General features: G+C 32.5%; 1 protein-coding gene across 3 annotated transcripts in view; it reads right to left on the bottom strand.

Moving 5' to 3' along the window:
• LOC143052905 (mothers against decapentaplegic homolog 3-like) overlaps positions 1 to 23,788 on the bottom strand; it is a 63,362-nt gene that overhangs the window by 5,275 nt on the left and 34,299 nt on the right. For 2 of the 3 annotated variants that reach the window (XR_012971288.1, XM_076226066.1), the window contains exons 4-8: positions 9,119 to 9,178; positions 6,477 to 6,509; positions 4,089 to 4,301; positions 3,477 to 3,614; positions 2,678 to 2,822 (exon numbers count right to left, since the gene is read on the bottom strand). Coding sequence is in view for 2 of the 3 variants with exons in the window: in XM_076226066.1 (XP_076082181.1) it covers positions 2,678 to 2,822; positions 3,477 to 3,614; positions 4,089 to 4,301; positions 6,477 to 6,509; positions 9,119 to 9,178 (589 nt within the window). In the remaining variant the exon portion in view is untranslated. Of the gene's footprint in view, positions 1 to 6; positions 165 to 2,677; positions 2,823 to 3,476; positions 3,615 to 4,088; positions 4,302 to 6,476; positions 6,510 to 9,118; positions 9,179 to 23,788 lie in introns of those variants that run through there. The other variant, XM_076226065.1, reaches the window with a different exon arrangement.

The following is a 23,788-nucleotide window of genomic DNA, read 5'->3' as shown; positions in this document are numbered from 1 at the left end:
AAAGCCATTAAACATTGTATATTTATAGATCAGATGGGTCTCTATCCAACATGGCGTACTGGTCACAGTTTGGCGTCTGCAAAATAATAAAGCCATTAAACATTGTATATTTATAGATCAGATGGATCTCTATCCAACATGGCGTACTGGTCACAGTTTGGCGTCTGCAAAATAATAAAGCCATTAAACATTGTATATTTATAGATCAGATGGATCTCTATCCAACATGGCGTACTGGTCACAGTTTGCCGTCTGCAAAATAATGACGCCATTAAACATTGTATGCAAGGTTTTTATTACTGTGGATTCACTGAGGCCAGGATTTTTTAATTTGTTTGTTTACGGATCGCCGACCCGATTTTGCCGATTTCCAGAATAAAAATAAAATTGACTTTTCAGGCTTTTTTATTTCCGCCGACCCTAACAAATACATTATCCCTGAAAAATAATTAAAATCTTCTTTTTTTATGAAATGAAATGCATTAATCACTAACAAAATTGATAACACTTTCTGTTGTGAAAAAATAAAACTTCCAGATTACGTTTCTAAAAATAGACAAATCAATTATAACTGACCTTGAAATGTCATTTGCGCAAATAATTTTGCGGAACAAAATCTGTGTTTAAAACCAATTACACAATAAGTTCGTTTCCCTTATTTGTCATCAGTCCGTAAGATGCATAATCTCATAGAAATAGACTTGTCCAAATGTGGACAGGTGGAAGGCACCAAGTAAAAGTTCTGGATATTAACAAATCACTTAGAATTTTCTTGTTTCATAAATAATAAAAAAAATATCGTCCATTTGGATAAAAAACGGGAATGCATGACACAAGATTAGCCCAATATTCCCGTTTTTCCAGTGGACGAGTCTATTACGTTTTTGACACGTGTGTTGAAACTTATTTTCGTAAGACGTTTTTTACATTTTTTTTTCTTTATTAGTTTTCGTGCTTGAAGATCATTACTCAACAAGTTTTCTGGAATCGATTAAGAGCTACGCGAATTTGTTTTTCTTGTCTGTGAAATGATGATTAATTTCGTCTTTGTCCGTGCATACCCCTCTTTTTTACTGGAAATTATAAGACAATGTTATGCCATATTTATGACAGCTGAGCAAGAATATTTCATCAAACTAAAATTTAAGAAATGATGACAAAATAGCAAAACAAACATATTGTTAGAAAGGTGAAATATATATTTATTTTGCATATTTTTCTGTCTTGAAAGATACTTTTTTTTCTTTTTTTTTCCAACTGACCGACTCAACTTTTTCATGGGGAAAATCCGTAAACTCAACAAATTAAAAAACCGTGGCCTTATTTTCATGGGTACCAATTTTTCGTGGATGAAGGATAACTTACATGTTTATGGATATTTAATTTCTTTGCTTTGCCAAAGTCTGCATATAAACCTTAAGGAAATTTGTCTTTCTTTGAACTTTTAATTTTGTGGTTCAACTGTACCTTTGAAAATTCGTATCAAACATTATAATAATCTACAGTAATGCCAATAATGCGTCTGAGTAAGTATCGCAATCAGAACTCACATTCTTATATCTGACTCGTATATCTGTATGAAGATTTTCCTGACATCGCAATAATTAATCTCCCATTTTTTTCCATTTTCAAAAATCGCAAAAATAAATGCACATAATAATTTCTGACTTTACAGTACAGCAATCAGTGTAAAAGATGTAGTCTTGAACATTCAGTGAAGATCTGCTGATTGTTATTGTCAGACAATGCTATCTCAATTTTTGCTACAAATCATGGTTGTTTCATAGCCTTATTCAGTTGTATGTTTTATGTGTACATGAAGCTTTGCTTTATTTGTTTCGAAGACATTTTTATGTTTGGTAAAAAAAGAGGAAATGTTTCATATGTTTTATACTATGCCAAATTAAAATAAAGTTTTCCATTTCTATGTCTGTGGTGGAGGCTGCATTGTAAAAAGGAGATGGATAACTGTACTACAAAATCTATCTCTTTGACCAACCTTCAGATTTAAATTCTTACAAAGGTTTGAGATGCATGTCTACTTCATATGACTATGATTAAAGGGATTGCTAAAAGTAGATCTTTTGGGGTCTTTGTGTGCACCAAATGGACCAAACCTTTTATGGTCCTAATGATGTTTGGTGTTATAATGCCACTTTTAAGCACCACATTTTGGCGTTTCATGGTGGTCATTTTTTATTGGTGGATAAAGCAGGAGTTCTCGGAGAAAACCACCGACCTTCGATAGGAAAACTGACAATCCTAGTCATTTAAGATTGGAGTGGAGTCGAGTGCAACCGCATGAGCGGGGTTCAAATTTACAACCTCAGTGTTGACTGGCTAGTGATTACAGTGGTCTTAATGTATGTAGTTGCTTTAATACATCCACACTGAATCTCTGGTGGATACTTGTCTCATGAGTAATCAAACCACAACTATATACAGTAAAGTCAGAAATTATTGCCATGTTTTTTTATTGTTACGAAAAATGTGACAGGGTTATAATCCAAATAATTCAAACTCTCTTTTGAAATTTTTATATGAATTAAACCGGATTTTCTCAATACTGCAAAATTTACAATTGCATTTTAGTCTAAAAAGACAAAAATTGCAATAATTTCTCAATTCACAGTATCTTTAAATAACTCACTATTTACGCATCTAACATTAGTTTTACCTATATTCAGCTCCCCATCCTTTGACAAAACTCATACGAATAGTACACATGCGAGTTAGTTGATAAACAGATTCAAATCCTTGATTGACAGACTGGGCAAGTAATGCAGCAAATTCTTGGTTGTTAAAAATCTTTAAATTACATCCTGAAAAAAAGAAAAAAGTCAGATTTAAAATTAGCAAAAATTGAATTTTGGGGTTATCTCCCCTGCACTAACTTTCTTGAATTATTTTATAAAAGACCTTTTTACATGCTGTTTATGGATGTTATGAGTTATCATAGGTTTAAACTAGATGTATTAGGATGACACAAATATGCTGCCTGAAAATAACCCATTTGAAACCATCTCTAGGAGTTTGAATTTCAGAATAAAAGTCTGTTCAAATGTCACTTCATGGAATATTCAGTCTGTAAGGAGGAGACAACTTACACATTTACTTTAAGGCGAAGACAACTCACCTGGTGGTATTTTATATACTATAAGGGGAGACAACTTACACATTAATTTTAAGGGGTAGACAACTCACCTGGTGGTATTTTATATACTATAAGAGGAGACAACTTACACATTAATTTTAAGGGGTAGACAACTCACCTGGTGGTATTTTATATATTATAAGGGGAGACAACTTACACATTAATTTTAAGGGGTAGATAACTCACCTGGTGGTATTTTACATACTGTAAATGGTAGACAACTTAGACATAAAAAGAAAGGGTAGACAACTCACCTGGTGGCATTTTATATACTATAAGGGGAGACAACTTACACATTAATTTTAAGGGGTAGACAACTCACCTGGTGGTATTTTACATACTGTAGCAGGATGCCAACCATATCTTTGGTTACAATTAGGACTTTGTACAAAAACAGCACTTTCACTCAGACACTCAGCAAACACCTCTCCTCCTATGTAATATAGCCTCACACCTTTACCTAGAAATACATATAACATTAAAAACAGTTTTAACATTTAAACACTTTTTGATTTTAGTTTAGACAGTGGATAAGTAATTCAATAACAATGGCAGTTTAAACAGAATATCAATATTAAACATAATTTTTCTTTAAATTTTTGGGGCAACAGAATTTAACTTAAAATCACTTAAATTTGAGGTTTGGTAGGGTTCAACTGTATTATTGATGTAAAATTTAGGAAAAACAGAGTTTCAAATGTATAATAAATGTAAATCGAATTAATGCTGGGATAAATGTATAATTAGGGTGAGTTTAAGGTTTGGAAGGGTTTAACTATATAATTGATGCAATTTTGAAGTAAAGCAGGGCTTCATTGTAAAAGACAAGGTGTAATTGTATAAATGTAAAATAAGAAAGGTTTAAATATCTAATCAATGTAATGAAGGTTTGACTGTATAATCATTGAAAACAAAGTTTGACTGTATAATATACCAATATGTCTCCTTGTCATTTCTACTTGTTGCGTCCTGTTGATGTTAGACAACAGACCAAGACAGAATCTCTCCGAGTTTGACGGATCAGTGAATCCATCTACCGTCAAAGAGGGCATTGAAGCATGAAATGTCTCCCCAACACGATTATTTAGTTCATAATACGCAATGGAACACCAAAATGCTGGCTCCTTGTAAGTGACTGGTTCTGCATCTATAAATAACAAAAGTACCAAATGAGTGATGGGGGTCTCATTGGGTGGGTTCTGATCCCGGATCCCACTTACTGTTTTGTCAGATTCCTGTATCCCTCTTATACTATGTATGTAAGCAAGTCTCATTTCTTTGTAATTTCCCGTGTCCCCCTAGACTTCATTTCCCCTTTTCACGGCACAATAATTTGATTTTCGCATGTCACCCTTACAAAAAATTGGCACACTTAGACCCCAATGAGACCCACACTGATGGAAACTGACACTGGAAAATTAACAGACAATACAATCTGATTTTTAGTAGTTATTGTTTGTTGATGTGGTTCATAAGTGTTTTTAGTTTCTTGTTTTTTAAACAAATTAGACTTGGTTTCCCTGTTTAAATAGTTTAACACATATCATTTTAGGGTACTTAATAGGTTGCTGTTCAGTGTGAGCAAAGACTCTGTGTCAAAGACCCTACTTCAACCTGTAATGGTTAACTTTTACAAATTGCGACTTGGATGAGAGAGTTGTCTCATTGGCACTCAGCTAAAACAAAACAAGAGTGCACACGCTAAAATGTCTAGCCTTCTTTACTAATCATTGATATTATGTTGATAGACCTAAATATAAAGCTTTATTACAACTGTCACATAAACTCAACATTGACCAAAGAAAACGAAACATTGATCAATGAACCATAAAATGAGGTCAAGGTCAGATGAACCATGCCAGGCAGACATGTACAGCTAACAATTCTTCAATACAACAAATATAGTTGACTTATTGCTTATAAATTAAGAAAAACAGACCAAAACACAAACACTTAACACTTAGCAATGGACCGTGAAAATGAGGTCAAGGTCAAATAAAAACCTGCGTAACAGACATATAAATCATAAAATATTTCCATACACCAAATATAGTTGACTAATGCATAAAGTATTAGAAAAATAGACCAAAACTCAAAAACTTAACTTTGACCACTGAACCATGAAAATGAGGTCAAGGTCAGATGTCACCTGTCAGCTAGACATGTACACCTTACAATCATTCCATACACCAAATATAGTAGACCTATTGCATATAGTATAAGAAAAACAGACCAAAACACAAAAACTTAACTATAACCACTGAACCATGAAAATGAGGTCAAGGTCAGATGACACCTGCCAGTTGGACATGTACACCTTACAGTCCTTCCATACACCTAATATACTAAACCTATTGCTTATAGTATCTGAGATATGGACTTGACCACCAAAACTTAACCTTGTTCACTGATCCATGAAATGAGGTCGAGGTCAAGTGAAAACTGTCTGATGGACATGAGGACCTTGCAAGGTACGCACATACCAAATATAGTTATCCAATTACTTATAATAAGAGAGAATTTAACATTACAAAAAATCTTAACTTTTGTTTCAAGTAGTCACTGAACCATGAAAATGAGGTCAAGGACATTGGACATGTGACTGACGGAAAGTTCGTAACATGAGGCATCTATATACAAAGTATGAAGCATCCAGGTCTTCTACCTTCTAAAATATAAAGCTTTTAAGAAGTTAGCTAACGCCGCCGGATCACTATCCCTATGTCGAGCTTTCTGCAACAAAAGTTGCAGGCTCGACAAAAATCAATCTTGTTGAGATGAGAACAATTATCTATAAATAGAGGAGCTATCAACCCATTGTAAGTTTAGTTTACCTGGAAAACTATCATTGATACATTAATTTAATTCAAAATACCATAAACAAAAACTGAATTTTGGGTTAAGCCATATTTTTTTTATTTCATGGTGATTTATTTCAGCGATGTAATTTCATTGAGGCATTGATATAAAAGAAGATGAAAGTGCAACTTATTCACAAAATTTAAGATTTATTTTTGAGCTATTTTTTTATTCCATACAGTTGCAAAAATCAATCAATCACTTGTGACAATTAGCTTGTTTACAGTATAAACCTGTGTACCTAAATAATATTCTAATATTATGGTCTTCTTTTAATTTGGAAACAAGGCCATGCTCATGTTTACTTTAGTGAAGACTGGATTTTGACTTATAATGGTTTTTCTTCGATAATTGATGACTTGGATGAGAGAGTTGTCTCATTGCCACTCATACCACATCCTCTTATATCTATGAAGTTCCCTTAATGTAAGAATATGTGTTTGTGTTTACATGGCAAACTTACCAAGAGGAGAACTCGGAGAAACATCCACGCCATCTAGAAAACATAATAACAACATTTTACAAACAAATCAATACAATTTCTTACAAAAAAAAAAACATATTCATATAAATTACATTTCCTAAGCAATACTGTGGATTCATTTATTTTAGTTGGTACCAATTTTTTGTTTGGATCTTGCATTTTTGTAGATATCTAATTTTAATGTTTGTGCAAAGTTTGCATCCATTCTTTAAGACAACTTGTATATGGTTTAAGATTTAAATTTGTGGTTCCCCTAGTAACCATGTGGTTCCCCTAGTAACCATGAGGTTTCCCTAGTAACCATGAAATCCACAAACATTAGTATCCAATGAATATTCATGAATCCACAGTATCCATGGTCACTAAGTACAATAAAAATTCAAAGTATCATCAGTGGAAAAAACTGTCTTGAACTTCAGATAATAGCCTGTAATGTAGCAAACTACAACCACTGAATTACAGGCTCCTGACATATCTGGTTTTGTACATAAATAAAGCCTTTCGCAGCTTTCTTGTTTGAATTGTTTTACACTTTTCATATCAGGGCGAGTTACATAAATAAGGCCTTTAGCAGCTTTCTTGTTTGAATTGTTTTACACTTTTCATGTCAGGGTGAGTTACAGCTTGGTATGTTGTTTAGCTCATTGTTGAAGACCCTACAATGAAATATAATAGCAAACTTCTACATTGTTTGGTTTCTGGTAGAGAGGGGGTCTTTTGCAATCATACCACATCCTTTTTTTTACATGGAACATGTTTATATCTCTTAATCAACTCAAATTATAAAGCTCTTGATTCAATATCAAATCAGGCTTTTGTGAAGAAACTGCAAATTAAGCTCATTTCTCATGTTTTGGAAATTTGGTCAGATTTTCGGAATCCTCTGGTTTTATCCATTTGAATGCCTTAACAAAATTTGCCCGGTGACCCTCATTTTTCTTTTTATAATTCTTTTACATGATTAATGATAAGCTGCCTGTTAAAGTCTTATAAAATTTTTATTACTTTTTAATAGTTTTTGAAGACTTAAACTTGTCAATGATAAAGCTATGAAAACTCAAGAGAGAACATTTTCCCACCAAAATTTCAATGGCTAATATCTCGAAAACAAGCACGGTGACCTATATATTTTTATATATTTATCCCCTTTCAATATATGCTAGTGTTTTGAAAAGTTAATTACTTTGAAACTGAGAAGCCAGCTCCCTTAAGAAAGAAGGGAAATTAATATATGATGTTCTGATAGGTTGTATCAATGTATTATTACACAGAAGGTGACTGCTTGGCAGATTTGAAGTTGATCGTAATTATTACAAAAAAGCTCCTTTTTAGGCAGCTAGCCAGACTTAAAACTGTAAAAAAAAATATTGACACAAATTTTTTAATGGTAAATAACTATCAGCCCTTTTATAATTTTTTTAAAATCGACTCAATATCAATCAAAAATATCAATTTTAAACCAAATATCAGATAAAGCTCTGAAAGGTAAAGGTCAAGGCTACCATGTTGTTACGAAAATATCCCTGCACAATTAATCTTAAACTCCCTAATTACTAATATTGGGTTATACAACGTCATGGCTATCCTGAGTATAATTTAATAAATATATCACATATAAAAAAGTCTGATTCAGTATTTCTGAATCAGATTTGAATCAAACTTCTGGAACAAGCTTCTAAACATTAATCTTACCAAATTTATCAAAAGATATACCACGTCTTGTCACGTACATAAAAATATTCTTTCTGTTATTGATGAAAACCAAATATTTTATTAATTTTATTATTGTGTACTTCAAAGATTAAATGAACCTTCTGAGTATAAATAAAGCATTTTTTGAATGTTTTCAAGGGAACCACTCAGCAAAAATTAACCAATATTTTCCAAGAAGTTAATGACCTCTGGGAACAATCTTTCTCTGACTATAGAAATAAATTAGGTTATAAAAAAAATCTTCTCATTGATGATTCCTTGGAGAAAGGTTGAACATTTTTTAAAATAGAAAAGTCACGATTTCCAGTATTTCCTTTTCCGTATAAGTCTTTCTGACCTCATTTAACATGAAAAATTGTGGTAACATTTGAGTTATTAAACATCTTATATCACATGGTAAGTTGGGCTGAGATGGGGATCAAAGTTGTGTAGGTTAAACTGAACTGTTTTGGAGATATAAAATCAGAGGTTTAATGTGAAGCATAAAATATGTACATGTACACCTGCAGCTATAATACAGTAAAAGCTCCACTCACACAATCATTTTCTATATTCAACGGACAGTGAAAGTCGGGTCAAAAATCTCATTTGGCATTAAAATTAAAATTCAAAAGATCATATCATCAAGAACATATGAACTAAGTTTCAAGTTGATTGGTCTTAAACTTCATCAAAAACTACCCACTGTCCTTGACTAAAAACTTTAACCTAAAGTTGAACAAACGGATGAACAGACCAAAAACATAATGCCCCCAAGTGGGGCATAAAAATTCTAGTATAATCATTTACAGTCAGTTGTTGCTATCTAGCTGATTGACATGCTTCTGATGTTTATCTTAGATGACTATTTGTTGTTGGGTTGCTGTCTAACTGATGTACACTTCACATCACCTGTTAAGTATACCTACCCATGCCCTGTGTGTCTGTGTTGTCACCATCCTCACTCATGTACCCAGGAGGAGGGGTATCTGAAATAAACAACAAACACATTATCATCTTAATATCTTAGACAACACAAGTATGTATCTAAAACAACACAAGTATGGATCTTAAACAACACAAGTATGGATCTAAAACAACACAAGTATGGATCTAAGTATGGATCTTAAACAACACAAGTATGGATCTAAAACAACACAAGTATGGATCTAAAACAACACATACATGTATCTAAAACAACACAAGTTAGGATCTTAAACAACACAAGTATGTATCTTAAACAACACATGGATGGATTTAAAACAACGCAAGTATGTATTTAAAACAACACAAGTATGGATCTCAAACAACACATGTATGGATTTAAAACAACACAAGTATGGATCTAAAACAACACAAGTATGGATCTAAAACAACACAAGTATGTATCTAAAACAACACAAGTATGTATCTAAAACAACACAAGTATGTATTTAAAACAACACAAGTATGGATCTAAAACAACACATGGATGGATTTAAAACAACACAAGTATGTATTTAAAACAACACATGTATGGATTTAAAACAACACAAGTATGGATTTAAAACAACACAAGTATGTATTTAAAACAATACAAGTATGTTTTTAAAACAACACAAGTATGGATCTAAAACAACACATGTATGGATTTAAAACAACACAAGTATGGATCTAAAACAACACAAGTATGGATCTTAAACAACACAAGTATGGATCTAATTATGGATCTAAAACAACACAAGTATGGATCTTAAACAACACAAGTATGGATCTAATTATGGATCTTAAACAACACAAGTATGGATCTAAAACAACATATGGATGGATTTAAAACAACACAAGTATGGATCTAAAACAACACAAGTATGGATCTTAAACAACACAAGTATGGATCTAAAACAACACAAGTATGTATTTAAAACAACACAAGTATGGATCTAAAACAACACAAGTATGTATTTAAAACAACACAAGTATGGATCTAAAACAACACAAGTATTGATCTTAAACAACATAAGTATGGATCTAAAACAACACATGGATGGATTTAAAACAACACAAGTATGTATTTAAAACAACACATGTATGGATTTAAAACAACACAAGTATGTATTTAAAACAACACAAGTATGTATTTAAAACAATACAAGTATGTTTTTAAAACAACACAAGTATGGATCTAAAACAACACAAGTATGGATCTTAAACAACACAAGTATGGATCTAATTATGGATCTAAAACAACACAAGTATGGATCTAATTATGGATCTTAAACAACACAAGTATGGATCTAAAACAACACATGGATGGATTTAAAACAACACAAGTATGTATTTAAAACAACACATGTATGGATTTAAAACAATACAAGTATGTATTTAAAACAACACAAGTATGTATTTAATAATAAAACAATACAAGTTTGTTTTTAAAACAACACAAGTATGGATCTAAAACAACACATGTATGGATTTAAAACAACACAAGTATGGATCTAAAACAACACAAGTATGGATCTTAAACAACACAAGTATGGATCTAAAACAACAGAAGTATGGATCTTAAACAACACATGTATGTATCTAAAACAACACAAGTATGGATCTTAAACAACATAAGTATGGATCTAAAACAACACATGGGTGGATTTAAAACAACACAAGTATGTATTTAAAACAACACATGTATGGATTTAAAACAACACAAGTATTTATTTAAAACAACACAAGTGTGTATTTAAAACAATACAAGTATGTTTTTAAAACAACACATTAGTATGGATCTAAAACAACACATGTATGGATTTAAAACAACACACAAATGACACATATAGATCTAAAACAAGACATGTAAGGATCTAAACCAGCACTTAAAAAAATAGACAAGAGTGCACACACTGAAATGTCTCGCCTTCTTATCATTGATATTATGTTGATAGTCCTAAGTATAAAGGTAAGCTTTATTACAACTGTCACATAAACTTAACATTAACCAAGATAACTAAACAAAGACCAATGAACCTTGAAAATGAGGTCAAGGTCAGATGAACCAAGCCAGGCAGACATGTACAGCTAACAATGCTTCTATACAACATATATTGTTGACCCATTACTTATAGTTTAAGAAAAATAGACCAAAACACAAAAACTTAACACTGTGCAATGAACCATGAAAATGAGGTCACGGTCAAATAAAACCTGCGCAACTGACATAAAGATCATAAAATATTTCCATACACCAAATATAGTTGACCTATGGCATACAGTATTAGATAAAAAGACTGAAACTCACAAACTTAACTTTGACCACTGAACCATGAAAATGAGGTCAAGGTCACATGACACCTGCCAGTTGGACATGTACACCTTACAGTCCTCCCATACACCGAATATACTAGCCCTATTGCTTATAGTATCTGAGATATGGACTTGACCACCAAAACTTAACCTTGTTCACTGATCCATGAAATGAGGTCGAGGTCAAGTGAAAACTGTCTGACAGACATGAGGACCTTGCAAGGTACGCACATATTAAATATAATTATCCTATTACTTATAATAAGAGAGAATTCAACATTACAAAAAATTTGAACTTTTTTTTCAAGTGGTCACTGAACCATGAAAATGAGGTCAAGGACATTGGACATGTGACTGATGGAAACTTCGTAACATGAAGCATCTATATACAAAGTATGAAGCATTCAGGTCTTCTACCTTCTAAAATATAAAGCTTTTAAGAAGTGAGCTAACACCGCCGCCGCCGCCGGATCACTATCCCTATGTCGAGCTTTCTGCAACAAAAGTTGCAGGCTCGACAAAAATGGGAAAAAGGAATGTATCAAAGAGACAACAACCAGACTAAGGAGCACAACACAGAACAAGGCCATGAAACAAATTTAACACATGTGTGTGCATTCAAAACAAAACAGTTCACATGATCACATAATATTTGTTACACCTTTTGACAGTAGCGACATTATGATTGGTTAAACGCCATCACATGGAGAGCCCCTATGGATCTGTATGTGATCAGTCAAGCCATTATTCTATATATCAGCCAGGAAGCCATTTGTAACCTGTATTAAACCAGTTTGTCCACCACTGTAGAACGATAAATAACACTTTATTTCTTTCTATAAATAACTTTTCCTAATGACCAGTGATTTTTTATTGATCCAGGCTGAGCTTATAGGACAAAGTGTTTTGAATGACAACTGCTAATTCCATCTTTGTGCTGACAGTCTATATATAGAATCAATTTAAGTACTTTTGGTCTAACACAGAACATTATTGAATCACATCAAACATTATAGTATTGTACTTCTGGTCAAACATGATTTAATAACATCGGACATTATAGTATTGTACTTCTAGTCAATTATGATTTAATGACATTGGACATTTTATATTAATCTTTTTATTCCACATCAATCTTTTCTTAAGATTTATAATATATATTTAGGCGATTTGTGTGAACTTTTGATAACATACATTTGTATTGCTGTCTTGGTTATATGTGATGTCTTAATATTAGGTTTGTAGCCTCACAAACTATATCCCAAATTTCATTCTTTTATTTAAAAGTGGAAAAAAATCTTCTAATTTCTTACAATTAATTGGCTTTCTATTTATTCATTAACATGCAGATAATAATTTAATCAATGATTTTCAATATCTCTTTTATTTTTTTAATGATTTTCTACAAATATTTAACCCCACATGACCCACGTAAAAAAATCTAATATCTTCTTTAAAAACAAATATTCTTTCCTTTCACTGCTGTCTTATTCAAATCTCTATAAAAATGCTTTTAATTTCTTGTGAAAAATAAAATATCAAAAATACTGAACTCCAAGGTAAAAGTGCAAATGTAGAAATTGATTATAACTGCTAGCCTAACAAATCCAATGAGTCTGCTGCACTATATAAACCAATAGAATTATTGGAAAATAAATGTCATTCACTTGATACAAGCATTCTCCAAAGAAAATAATGGGTCAAACCATATTTTAAAGATTGCTAAATCTCTCATTAGTATGAGGTGTAACACCACTTAAACTCGGGCCCGGCCAGAAAGCACATACTCAAGAAGTATATATTTTACACAAAATAGTTCCTACCCATGAGTGTAACTTTCAAAATAAGTGGAATATTTAGGTATTCCTGGGATCAAATGAAAGCTGAAGGACTGGTGATCATTGTAGAACACTTTTGGACTTATAGTTTTGAATATTAAAAATACTGCACCAAATTTTAAAAAGAGGGTACATTTTGTCTGTTTGTCAGATCAGAGGTACCTGTTTTGGTACATCTGAGGTTCCAGGAACCGGTTCTTTCTTACATGCCATTAAAGGTATGTTGATTTTTTCAGTACAACAAGACACCATAAAGTGTTGCTTTGACATGCAATGATTGCCACATTAAATATTTGAACTTAAGACAAAAGAGGTGTGCCTGCTTGAAATGGAGGAATTTAACATAAAAAGCAACGGGACCACAAATAAGGGGTGTACTTCCATAACCGTACTAGTAGACTTTAATTCGATAATATTGACAAAAATAGTGTGTGCAACCCAAACAGAGATAATTAATTGATTAAATTTGACAACAATTTGGATCTAGAGGCAAAAATTGTGCTTCATATAAAATTAATCAAATACTAAAATTACAACAAAAGAAAAACAATCATCAAGAACTGCATACAATACATATCTAAGAAATAAATTGCTTTGCCAGTTGTAGCTGGGTACAACTGCAGAGGTACAACCCTGAACAGTTGGGGCAAAAATGGACACAATATTCACGCTTAATACAGGTCTGAATTTGGATTTTAATTAAATATTTGACACTTAATAGGTTTCTGACCTAGAATAACTGTAGTCAATGAAATTATTAGAATTGATTATATGATTTTAATTTATATTCAATTTTTTGCAATATACCATGCTGTTGGAGATTGACTCCCACTCCCTCAAAAAAAAATGTTTTTTTACCCTCCCCCTTTTTTGGATTTTGTGCAATACATTAAGCTGTTGAGTATTGACCCCCCCCCCCCCTTTTCCTAATTTTTTATACCTCCCACCCAACCCTTTTTTGAAGAAATTTTCTTATTAATTTTAGAAATCTTTATAAGAAAAAAGATTTCTATCCACTTATACTAAAGTTATCCAAAACCAAGTGTCTTTGGAAGACAATGACGACGACTTAGCAATATATGATCACAAAAATTTTGCTGTCATATAAAATTAGTTAGTTAGTTAGTTGATCAATTTCCTTGTTAATTAAACTCTATATTCTATTTATAATAACATTATGCAAATTGGAATTCTAAGTAAACTGAAGAAACACTTTTTTAGAGGGAAATAACATAAGTTATACTTTTTGCAGATGTTCAAGTTTAGACATATTTTAAAGTTTAAACAATTTTTTTTAGATTGCTGCCAGACTCCAACATGTCCAATGGCACGCGCATTATCCATGGAAGATAATGAACGTAATACTTCATAAAATAAAAAGTTATTAAATTATTTTTTTTTTAATCAACATAAATATTTGACTAGATCACCACCAGAAATAACAATTATGCAGTTTTCATTAAACAAAGTTTATATAACCTTTTTTAAACTTGTTTAATTTATTTATTAAATTCTTACTTGTAATTTAGAAAAATGCAAGAAAGCTATTTTTAATATCACCTTTATATAATATTGTGGATACAACTCTATGCAAGCTTGTGCAATATAAAATTCTACTTGGGACATTATTCCCTAATATGCATGCAATAACCCTATAGTGTTATAAATAAAATTTGTAATGAAAAAACAAATGTTTGATTTTTTGCTGAAAATTTTGTACTGCGAGCCTCTTTAATTGATAGTAAATTATAATTTAGTATTGTAAAATATCTTTGACATACATGTACTGATAAAAGTACAAAAGTAACAACTATGTTTAGTTACATCATGTTTCAATGCAAGCTTGATATATATGTATTGACTTGTATAAATTTGATATTAATGGCAAAAAGATCTTTGAAAACCTCTTTAATTCACTCACATTTTGTTAAAATGCTGTCGAATCTAGAGCATGACATATTGGTCATATACAATAGACTCTTGGTGTTATGCATTTTCTGATTGGCTGTAGCACATTGCCTTTTCTAAATAATAAAGTGAAAACAAATTTCTTCATAATTTCTAATGATGTTATGACTTTTCAATTTCATAAAAATGTTTGCAGAACTTATGGATTATACAATAAAATCAATGCCATGTATACTGGCATCAAACATATCCTTATTTCTGACTATGGAGAAAAAAATGGCTAATAACAGACATTGTTAGGTGAAGCCAAAATAAAATATAAAATGTTTGATGATGCATAATTTCCCACCTAAAATTTAGCAGCCTACCTGGAAAAATTAAATTTTTCCTAATTTACATCATTTTCTTAACTAAAACATGTTACTAATGTCATTGACAATAAAAGTTTCAAATTTGTTTCTGAAAGATTTTCCTAATCATTTATTTTTTAAAGAATGTTAACAAAAAAAAAGCTTTGATTGATCATTTTTTAAGATTATTTGTTTACCGGCTAAGAACCTATATAACTCACTGTAAATTCAGAAACTATGTAATGTGTGCGATTTTTATTGCTATTTTTGAAGCTAACAAAACTATGTGTTTAATTATTGCAATTGAAGGAAAAGCTTCATTCAGATATATACGTATCAGATATCAGAATGCCTTATCTTATGTTTGCAATACTCAAGCAGTCTCATCCTTCATATTATAAAAACACTTGCAAAAATTTCCTTTTTTTTTACCAGCTTTTGCTTTAAGAACTTTAAAATCTACCCATAATGCATTAGTTTTTAATGATTTTAACCCAAAATGCACCTGTTAGCTCTGTTTCACTGGAGATATAGATATTGTTGAAAAAATCAAAGACATTTATCAAGAAAATCAATTTCCATATGCAGAAATTTATTTAGAAGAATTCTTTCTGACATTTAAAGCAATTTTTGCCTCAAATAAAACGGATTAGAGGATATTTGTTTGAAATATTTCTAAATTGAAATTCCAACAACTAACTGGAATAAAACATTTGTAAAGAAATTGTTTACATGTATGTACACAGTGGTATATGAACAAGTCAGTATGACCCTCAGGACAAAGGAGGGTTCCAACTATATGTCCCCATTCAAATGCATTGATTTTTCAACCCCCTGGAACCATGACCCCCCTAAGATCTGCCACTGGGTACTTTTGATTTATTTTCAAAAGTGTAAAATTTTCTTTTTACTGCTCTTTTATTCTTTTATTTTTTTTCTAATATTTATTAGTTGAGAGGTTAAAGATCTCATTATATTTCCCTGATAACCTTCTAACATTTTTTAAGTTAATATAAAAATACATCACTCATACATAGCACTGTAAAGAAAATTGATTTTTGTGATTTTTTTAATATGCTGTGGCTGTTCTTGCTCGTTACCTTCGAAATCAGAACATGTCAACTAGCTGACAATATCCCTAATCTATTTCACTTTCAGTTAGACACAAATTTAATTTTCAGACAGGAAGGTTTTTGTGACAATAAAATGAAGGATAAAAAAAACTGCATAAATTGTTTAAAAAGAGTTTATATGAGGGTACATTTTGACTGCTCGTCACATATGAATACATGTGTGTCCATACATCAATAGTTCTGGGAACCAGTTCTTTCTGAAGTTCTGAGAACCAGTTCTTTCTGAAGTTCTGAGAACCAGTTCTTTCTTATGTACAATAACAGGTATGTTGCTTCATTTGGTACAATACACAAGGGGGTTGAAGGAGTCCTGATCCCGAAATCCGGGCTTAAAAACATCAAATCCCGAGGTCTGGAATTTGAAGAAATTTAGATCCCAACATCCTAAAATTTGAAAAAAAAAGATGTGTCCATAGTACACGGATGCCCCACTCCCACTATCATTTTCTATGTTCAGTGGACCGTGAAATTGGGGTCAAAACTTTAATTTGGAATTAAAATTAGAAAGATCATATCATAGGGAACATGTGTACTAAGTTTCAAGTTGATGTAACTTTAACTTCATCAAAAACTACCTTGACCAAAAACTTTAACCTGAACTTTGCACTATCATTTTCTATGTTCAGTGGACCATGAAATTGGGGTCAAAACTATAATTTGGCATTAAAATTAGAAAGATCATATCATGGGGAACATGTGTATTAAGTTTCAAGTTGATTGGACTTCAGCTTCATCAAAAACTACCTCGACCAAAAACTTTAACCGGACGGACGAACAGAGACACAGACGGACGGACGGACGAACGGAGGCACAGACCAGAAAACATAATGCCCCTCTACTATCGTAGGTGGGGCATAAAAATCTGGATCCCGAAAAAGACAATTCCAAAATCCTGAACTTGAAAAAACCCGATCCCGGAGTCCTAATAAATGTCCTATTCCCCTCATACACTATAAGGCATTGCTTTGACATGCAATGATTATCACCTTATTTGAACTTTATGCACCAGAGCTTTGCATGCTTAACACTAAAAGGAATTTAACATAGATAGCAATGGGACCATGATTTAGTGGTGTACTTCCTTTAAGTAGATTATCAATTGGGCCATGATTTAGTGGTTTACTTCCTTTAAGTAGATTATCAATTGGGCCATGATTTAGTGGTGTACTTCCTTTAAGTAGATTATCAATTGGGCCATGATTTAGTGGTTTACTTCCTATAATGACCTGTCCTGATTAATAATGGATGACTAATGCTATTGGAAATCAATATCATCAGGTCAGTAGTGGTCAGTGACTACTAAATGAATGGTCTTAAATGGCTAAATCATTCAACACACTGACCTGTGTTATAAATGTTTTTTTTATATAATCAATGTATCTATATATTTATAGATATTACTATATTTTCTTTATCAAAACCAGTTTAAACTGGAAATGACAAGAAAAGTGCATCTGATTGAATAACTGATTACATAAGAAGATTATGTTTGCCAATTTTCATGAAAACATATAAATAGTGCAATTTTTTTTTAATTTGATAAATATACAGCAAAAAATGATGTTTTCTTCTACATTCATGAACATTTGATAAATATGAGTTATTTCTGAATAAAAAATGTATAAATTTTTGAGTTACTTATAAAATAAAGAAATTACAAATTATTTAACAAAAAACAATATGTGTTTATCTTTAAAAACACAAAAGTTATGCCTCATGCTTTCGAAAAGGAAAATACGGCTACAAATCCAAATTTTGAGCAAATATACCAAATTGACCTCATTTTACTCAAAAAGTAGCACATGAAGGTATATTTTTTAATACATATTTGATTTAATCGGGTAAAAAATAGCCTATATGCAAATTTTCATCAAATTGTAAATACAGGATCAAAACTGTATCGTATGCCCTTCAATTGCAGTTTACAGGCTACATATCCTTTCAAGGTCCTGCTTAATATTCCCATACGCTAAATCATTGCTTTGTATGTTAATATAACGTCCCTACTTCACCTGAACTTAAAAAACCCTACTGATGCCTTTTATGGGCTACACCAACTTATAAGACCGTACTGATGCCTTATTTGGGCTAAACAAACTTATTAAGACCCTACTGATGCCTTTTTTTGGCTAAACTAACTTATAAGACCCTACTGATGCCTTTTTTGGGCTAAACTAACTTATAAGACCTTACTGATGCCTTTTTGGGGCTTAACTAACTTATAAGACTCTATACTGATGCCTTTTTGGGGCTAAACTAACCTAAAAGACTCTTAGCGGCACTGATGCCTTTTTTGGGCTAAACTATATAACTTATAAGACCTTACTGATGCTTTTTTTGGGCTTAACTTTAAGTTATAAGACCCTACTGATGCCTTTTTTGGGCTAAACTAACTTAAAAGACACTACTGATGCTGATTTTGGGCTACACCAACTTACGAGACCCTACTAATGCCTTTTTGGGGGACAGTGACACACAAAAACCCAATAGATGTCAAATCAGAAGGACACACTTTATTGGGCTTTGATAATAATTAGTTCCTGACCTGCATGTCCTAAACACAATTATTTCTCATCTAGGGTCAAATGTCAAACAGTGAAGTATAATATAATGATTATAGTTTAATTATTACTGTTTTATGCCACAAGCACTATTGGGTACATGGTGACAGCCAGTGTTTATTCATGAAGCTGAAGTGTATGAGAGAACCAGATCTTTAAGGAAGGTAAAATGGCAATGCAAGTCTATAAAAATTCGGAATCAAAAGGATGTGCCTTCTGCAGGTTTTACAGAATAGCGATATATCATATGACCTACTTTGATCACTTAACCACTTAAAACCCTAAAACAGCATATGGACTATGAAATAGTTTGAAGAAAAACTATTGAATATCCTTAAAATATGCAGAAAGCCAAATATATCATTGGTAATTTTATCAAATCCTGGCACTAGACTATCTTTTATTCATAACATCATATTAATGATCATTAACATTGATTTTGTAAACTGATATCTGTCTTATGTTCATTGCTATAAAATGCATTTCTTTTTGGGACAATTTTAAAATTTCTTTGGTTTTAAATATCTATTAACTTGTGAACAACCTGCAACAGTGTCAACGATGGGTGAACAACCTGTTAACCTGTCAGAGATTGGTGAACAACCTGTTGACATGCAAGAGATGGGTGAACAACCTGTTGACCTGTCAGAGATGAGTGAACAGCCTGTTGACCTGTCAGAGATGAGTGAACAGCCTGTTGACCTGTCGGAAATGGATAAACAACCTGTTGACCTGTCAACGATGGGTGAACAACCTGTTTACCTGTCAGATATGGATTAACAACCTGTTGCCTTGACAGAGATGGGTGAACAACCTGTTGACCTGTAAGAGAGGGGCAAACAACCTGTTGACCTGTCAGAGATGGGTAATCAACCTGTTAACATGTCAGAGATGGATTAACAATCTGTTGACTTGTCAGAGATGGGTGAACAAACTGTTGACCTGTCAGAGATGGGTAAACAACCTGTTAACCTGTCAGAGAGGGGAAAACAACCTGTTGACCTGTCAGAGATGGGTGAACAACCTGTTGACCTGTCAGATTGGTGAACAACTTGTTGACCTGTCAGAGATCGGTGAACAACCTGTTGACCTGTAAGAGATGGATTAACAACCTGTTGACCTGTAAGAGAGGGGTGAACAATCTGTTGACCTGTCACAGATGGGTAAACAACTTGTCAACCTGTAAGAGTTTTGTGAACAACCTGTTGACCTGTCAGTGATGGGTGAACAATCTGTTGACCTGTCAGAGATAAGTGAACATCCTGTTGACATGTCAGAGAGGGGTGAACAACCTAGTGACCTGTCAGACAGGGGTGAACAACCTGCTGACCTGACAGAGGGGGTTAACAACCTGTTGACCTGTCAGAGATGGGTGAACAACCTGTTGACCTGTCAGAGATAGGAGAACAACCTGTTCACCTGTCAGATATGGATTAACAACCTGTTCACCTGTCAGAGAGGGTGAATAACCTGTTCATCTGTCAGAGAGGGGTGAACAATCTGTTTACCTGTCTGAGAGGGGTCAACAACCTGTTCACTTGTCAGAGAGGGATGAACAACCTGTTAACCTGTCAGAGAGGGTGAACAACCTGTTTACCTGACAGAGATGGGAGAACCTGTTGACCTGCAGAGATACAGGTGAACGACCTGTTGACCTGTCAGTGGTAGGTGAACAAGTTTCTTTGCCTGTCAGAGAATAGTAATGTTTTCTTCATTAAACAGGTAAAAGTCCTATTTTTTTCAAAATATTGTTTCCACATACTGTGAAATTAATCAAGAAATAGTTTGTGCTTTTATTATTGAAATTTCAGAAATTTTTGAAATTTCAGAAAAACAAAGTAAAAAAAAAAGAGATTATAATTGGGATTTCAAAAAATTCTGAGACTACAAAAAGTTTAAATTTCAGTTTACAAGAAACATTAGCTATCAAATTGTTACTTTTTCCAATAATAAAAACACCCTGATTTTCACATTCAACAGTCTTGTATACAACAGATGTCAATAGTTAAAAGTAAAAGTAAATTGATTTCTTCTTCTTCTTCAATACAAGGAAGTAACAATAATCATGTTCACAGTGCAACATACATAATCTATAAGTAGTTGATGTTATTAGATATAGGAAGATGTGGTATGAGTGCCAATGAGACAACTCTCCATCCAATAGATATAGGAAGATGTGATATGAGTACCAATGAGACAACTCTCCATCCAATAGATATAGGAAGATGTGGTATGAGTGCCAATGAGACAACTCTCCATCAAATAGATATAAGAAGATGTGGTATGAGTGCCAATGAGACAACTCTCCATCCAATAGATATAGGAAGATGTAGTATGAGTGCCAATGAGACAACTCTCCATCCAATAGATATAGGAAGATGTGGTATGAGTGCCAATGAGACAACTCTCCATCAAATAGATATAGGAAGATGTGGTATGAGTGCCAATGAGACAACTCTCCATCCAATAGATATAGGAAGATGTGGTATGAGTGCCAATGAGACAACTCTCCATCCAATAGATATAGGAAGATGTGGTATGAGTACCAATGAGACAACTCTCCATCCAATAGATATAGGAAGATGTGGTATGAGTGCCAATGAGACAACTCTCCATCCAAGTAACAATTTATAAAAGTAAACCATTATAGGTCAATGCACTGCCTTCAACACGGAGCCTTGGCTCAGCCCGAACAACAAGTTATAAAGGGCCCAAAAATTACTAGTGTAAAATCATTCAAAAGGGAAAACCAACTGTCTAATTGTTTGTATAATGAATAATGAAGGCTTAACTGGCTACCATATGATTATTAGGGGGAGGGGGGCTAGGATGAAAAATTGTGTCCTGCATTTTTTTTTTACGTTTTAATCTTTGTCCTGCCTTGTTATTTTTCACTCAATTCAGTTCTGCTTTTTTAGTATTACTTTATCCTGACTTATTTTACATCCATATAAATTGTCACTCTATCTTTTTTTTGCCATGTGTACTCCAAATTCCTGTCCTTCCTTTTTTTTCAAATTTCATCATATGCTAATATAATTTCATATTATTTCATCAAGGAACCTGTATAATCTATCATGAACTTTACTGAAATAAGAATATAAAATTACTTATGTGCAAAAATAACTTTTGTGAATTCAATAATTAATTTTGCAATTCTATTTAAGATATGATTTTATGACACTCAGTTCAATAATTTGTATCATCATAATACATACTGTAGCAATCACTAATTAAATAATTAAGATATTACTGTATTTTTATCATTCCTTCAAGGAGAATAACCCCTTTTCAGCAGCAAAATTCACGTATGCAAACTAATAGGTTGGAAATCAGCACCCAGGCAAAATAAGTGTTTTGTTACTTTTCTTGATGTCAGTACTAGGATATTGACTTTTAATGAAGGTCAAATTGAATCAATATCTGTTAATTAAATGTATAACATTAAGGAATCTTAGGCCCTGTTCAAACCAAACACAATGTGTAGTAAACACGTTTACAATTAGTTTAATGTAATGTACACTGGTTTCACATTAAATTTGTTCACATCAATACACCTTGTTTATTTACATGTACGTAAGATTTGTTCACACTTGTAAACTATATGTCATTTAAATGTTCAATACGTACAACCGAATGCAAAATTTTGAGCAACTTTTCTAGCAGTTTTGAACGACCATCTGAATTCGAAAAGTTGGGATTTCCTTGAAAAATAGTCTGATCCCCTATTTGATAAAAAAGAATATATATTTTGGTAATACCTATGATAAAAAAATATTCTGAATCCAGAGTTTCTCCATACATTATAGTGTAAAATATTGAACAAAAATTATTTGATTGCTGTAGCATCGAAAAAAAACTGAATAAAAATGTTTGTGCAACAAAAAAATACTGACTCGCTCAGAAAAAACATATACCCCCAACCCCCCCTTTTCTGAAGTTAAGTGGTTGCTTCTTTAAAAAAGCCTTTTTGATGATTTGTAGTAGTTTAAACTAAAGATGTCTCCTTTACGCATTAGAAAAGTAGGCTGCAGCAGCGTTCTTACAGATGAAGTAACAAGATTGCTTTGTTAAGGATCACTACATTTCAATCTTTTCTGTTTCTTTGAAATGGTATTTCTTCTCCACATTTCATGCATGTCCAAGGAGTATTTGACAAAGGGAGGGGGTAATGATTTTTTTTTTATTTCTACGTGTGTTTTAAAGGATCTGAGATACTAGACAAGCAATACAATTTAGGGACGACATCAAAAGTTCAATGAAGGATAAAAAACTTAATTCACATAGTTTTTTCACTGACCCCCCCCACCCCCCTCTTAACTTAATTTGGGAAAAATTGATTGACCCATATGGATATATGTAAAAATCAATGTCGGATAACCAAATCTTGCAGCCGTTCAACCCCCCCACCCCCAAACTATTTGAATTAAGTTTTTTATCTTACATTGATCTTTTGATGTCGTCCCTTACCTCACACTTTTTTTTTAGTAATGCATTTATGAGTGAATCGTTTTTCGAGTAAAAACCAGT

The sequence above is a fragment of the Mytilus galloprovincialis genome, chromosome 11, assembly GCF_965363235.1.
Source record: "Mytilus galloprovincialis chromosome 11, xbMytGall1.hap1.1, whole genome shotgun sequence".
NCBI lineage: Eukaryota > Metazoa > Mollusca > Bivalvia > Mytilida > Mytilidae > Mytilus > Mytilus galloprovincialis.
The sequence above is the reverse complement of the archived record's forward strand: the minus strand, read 5'-3'. Positions and strand labels throughout refer to the sequence as shown.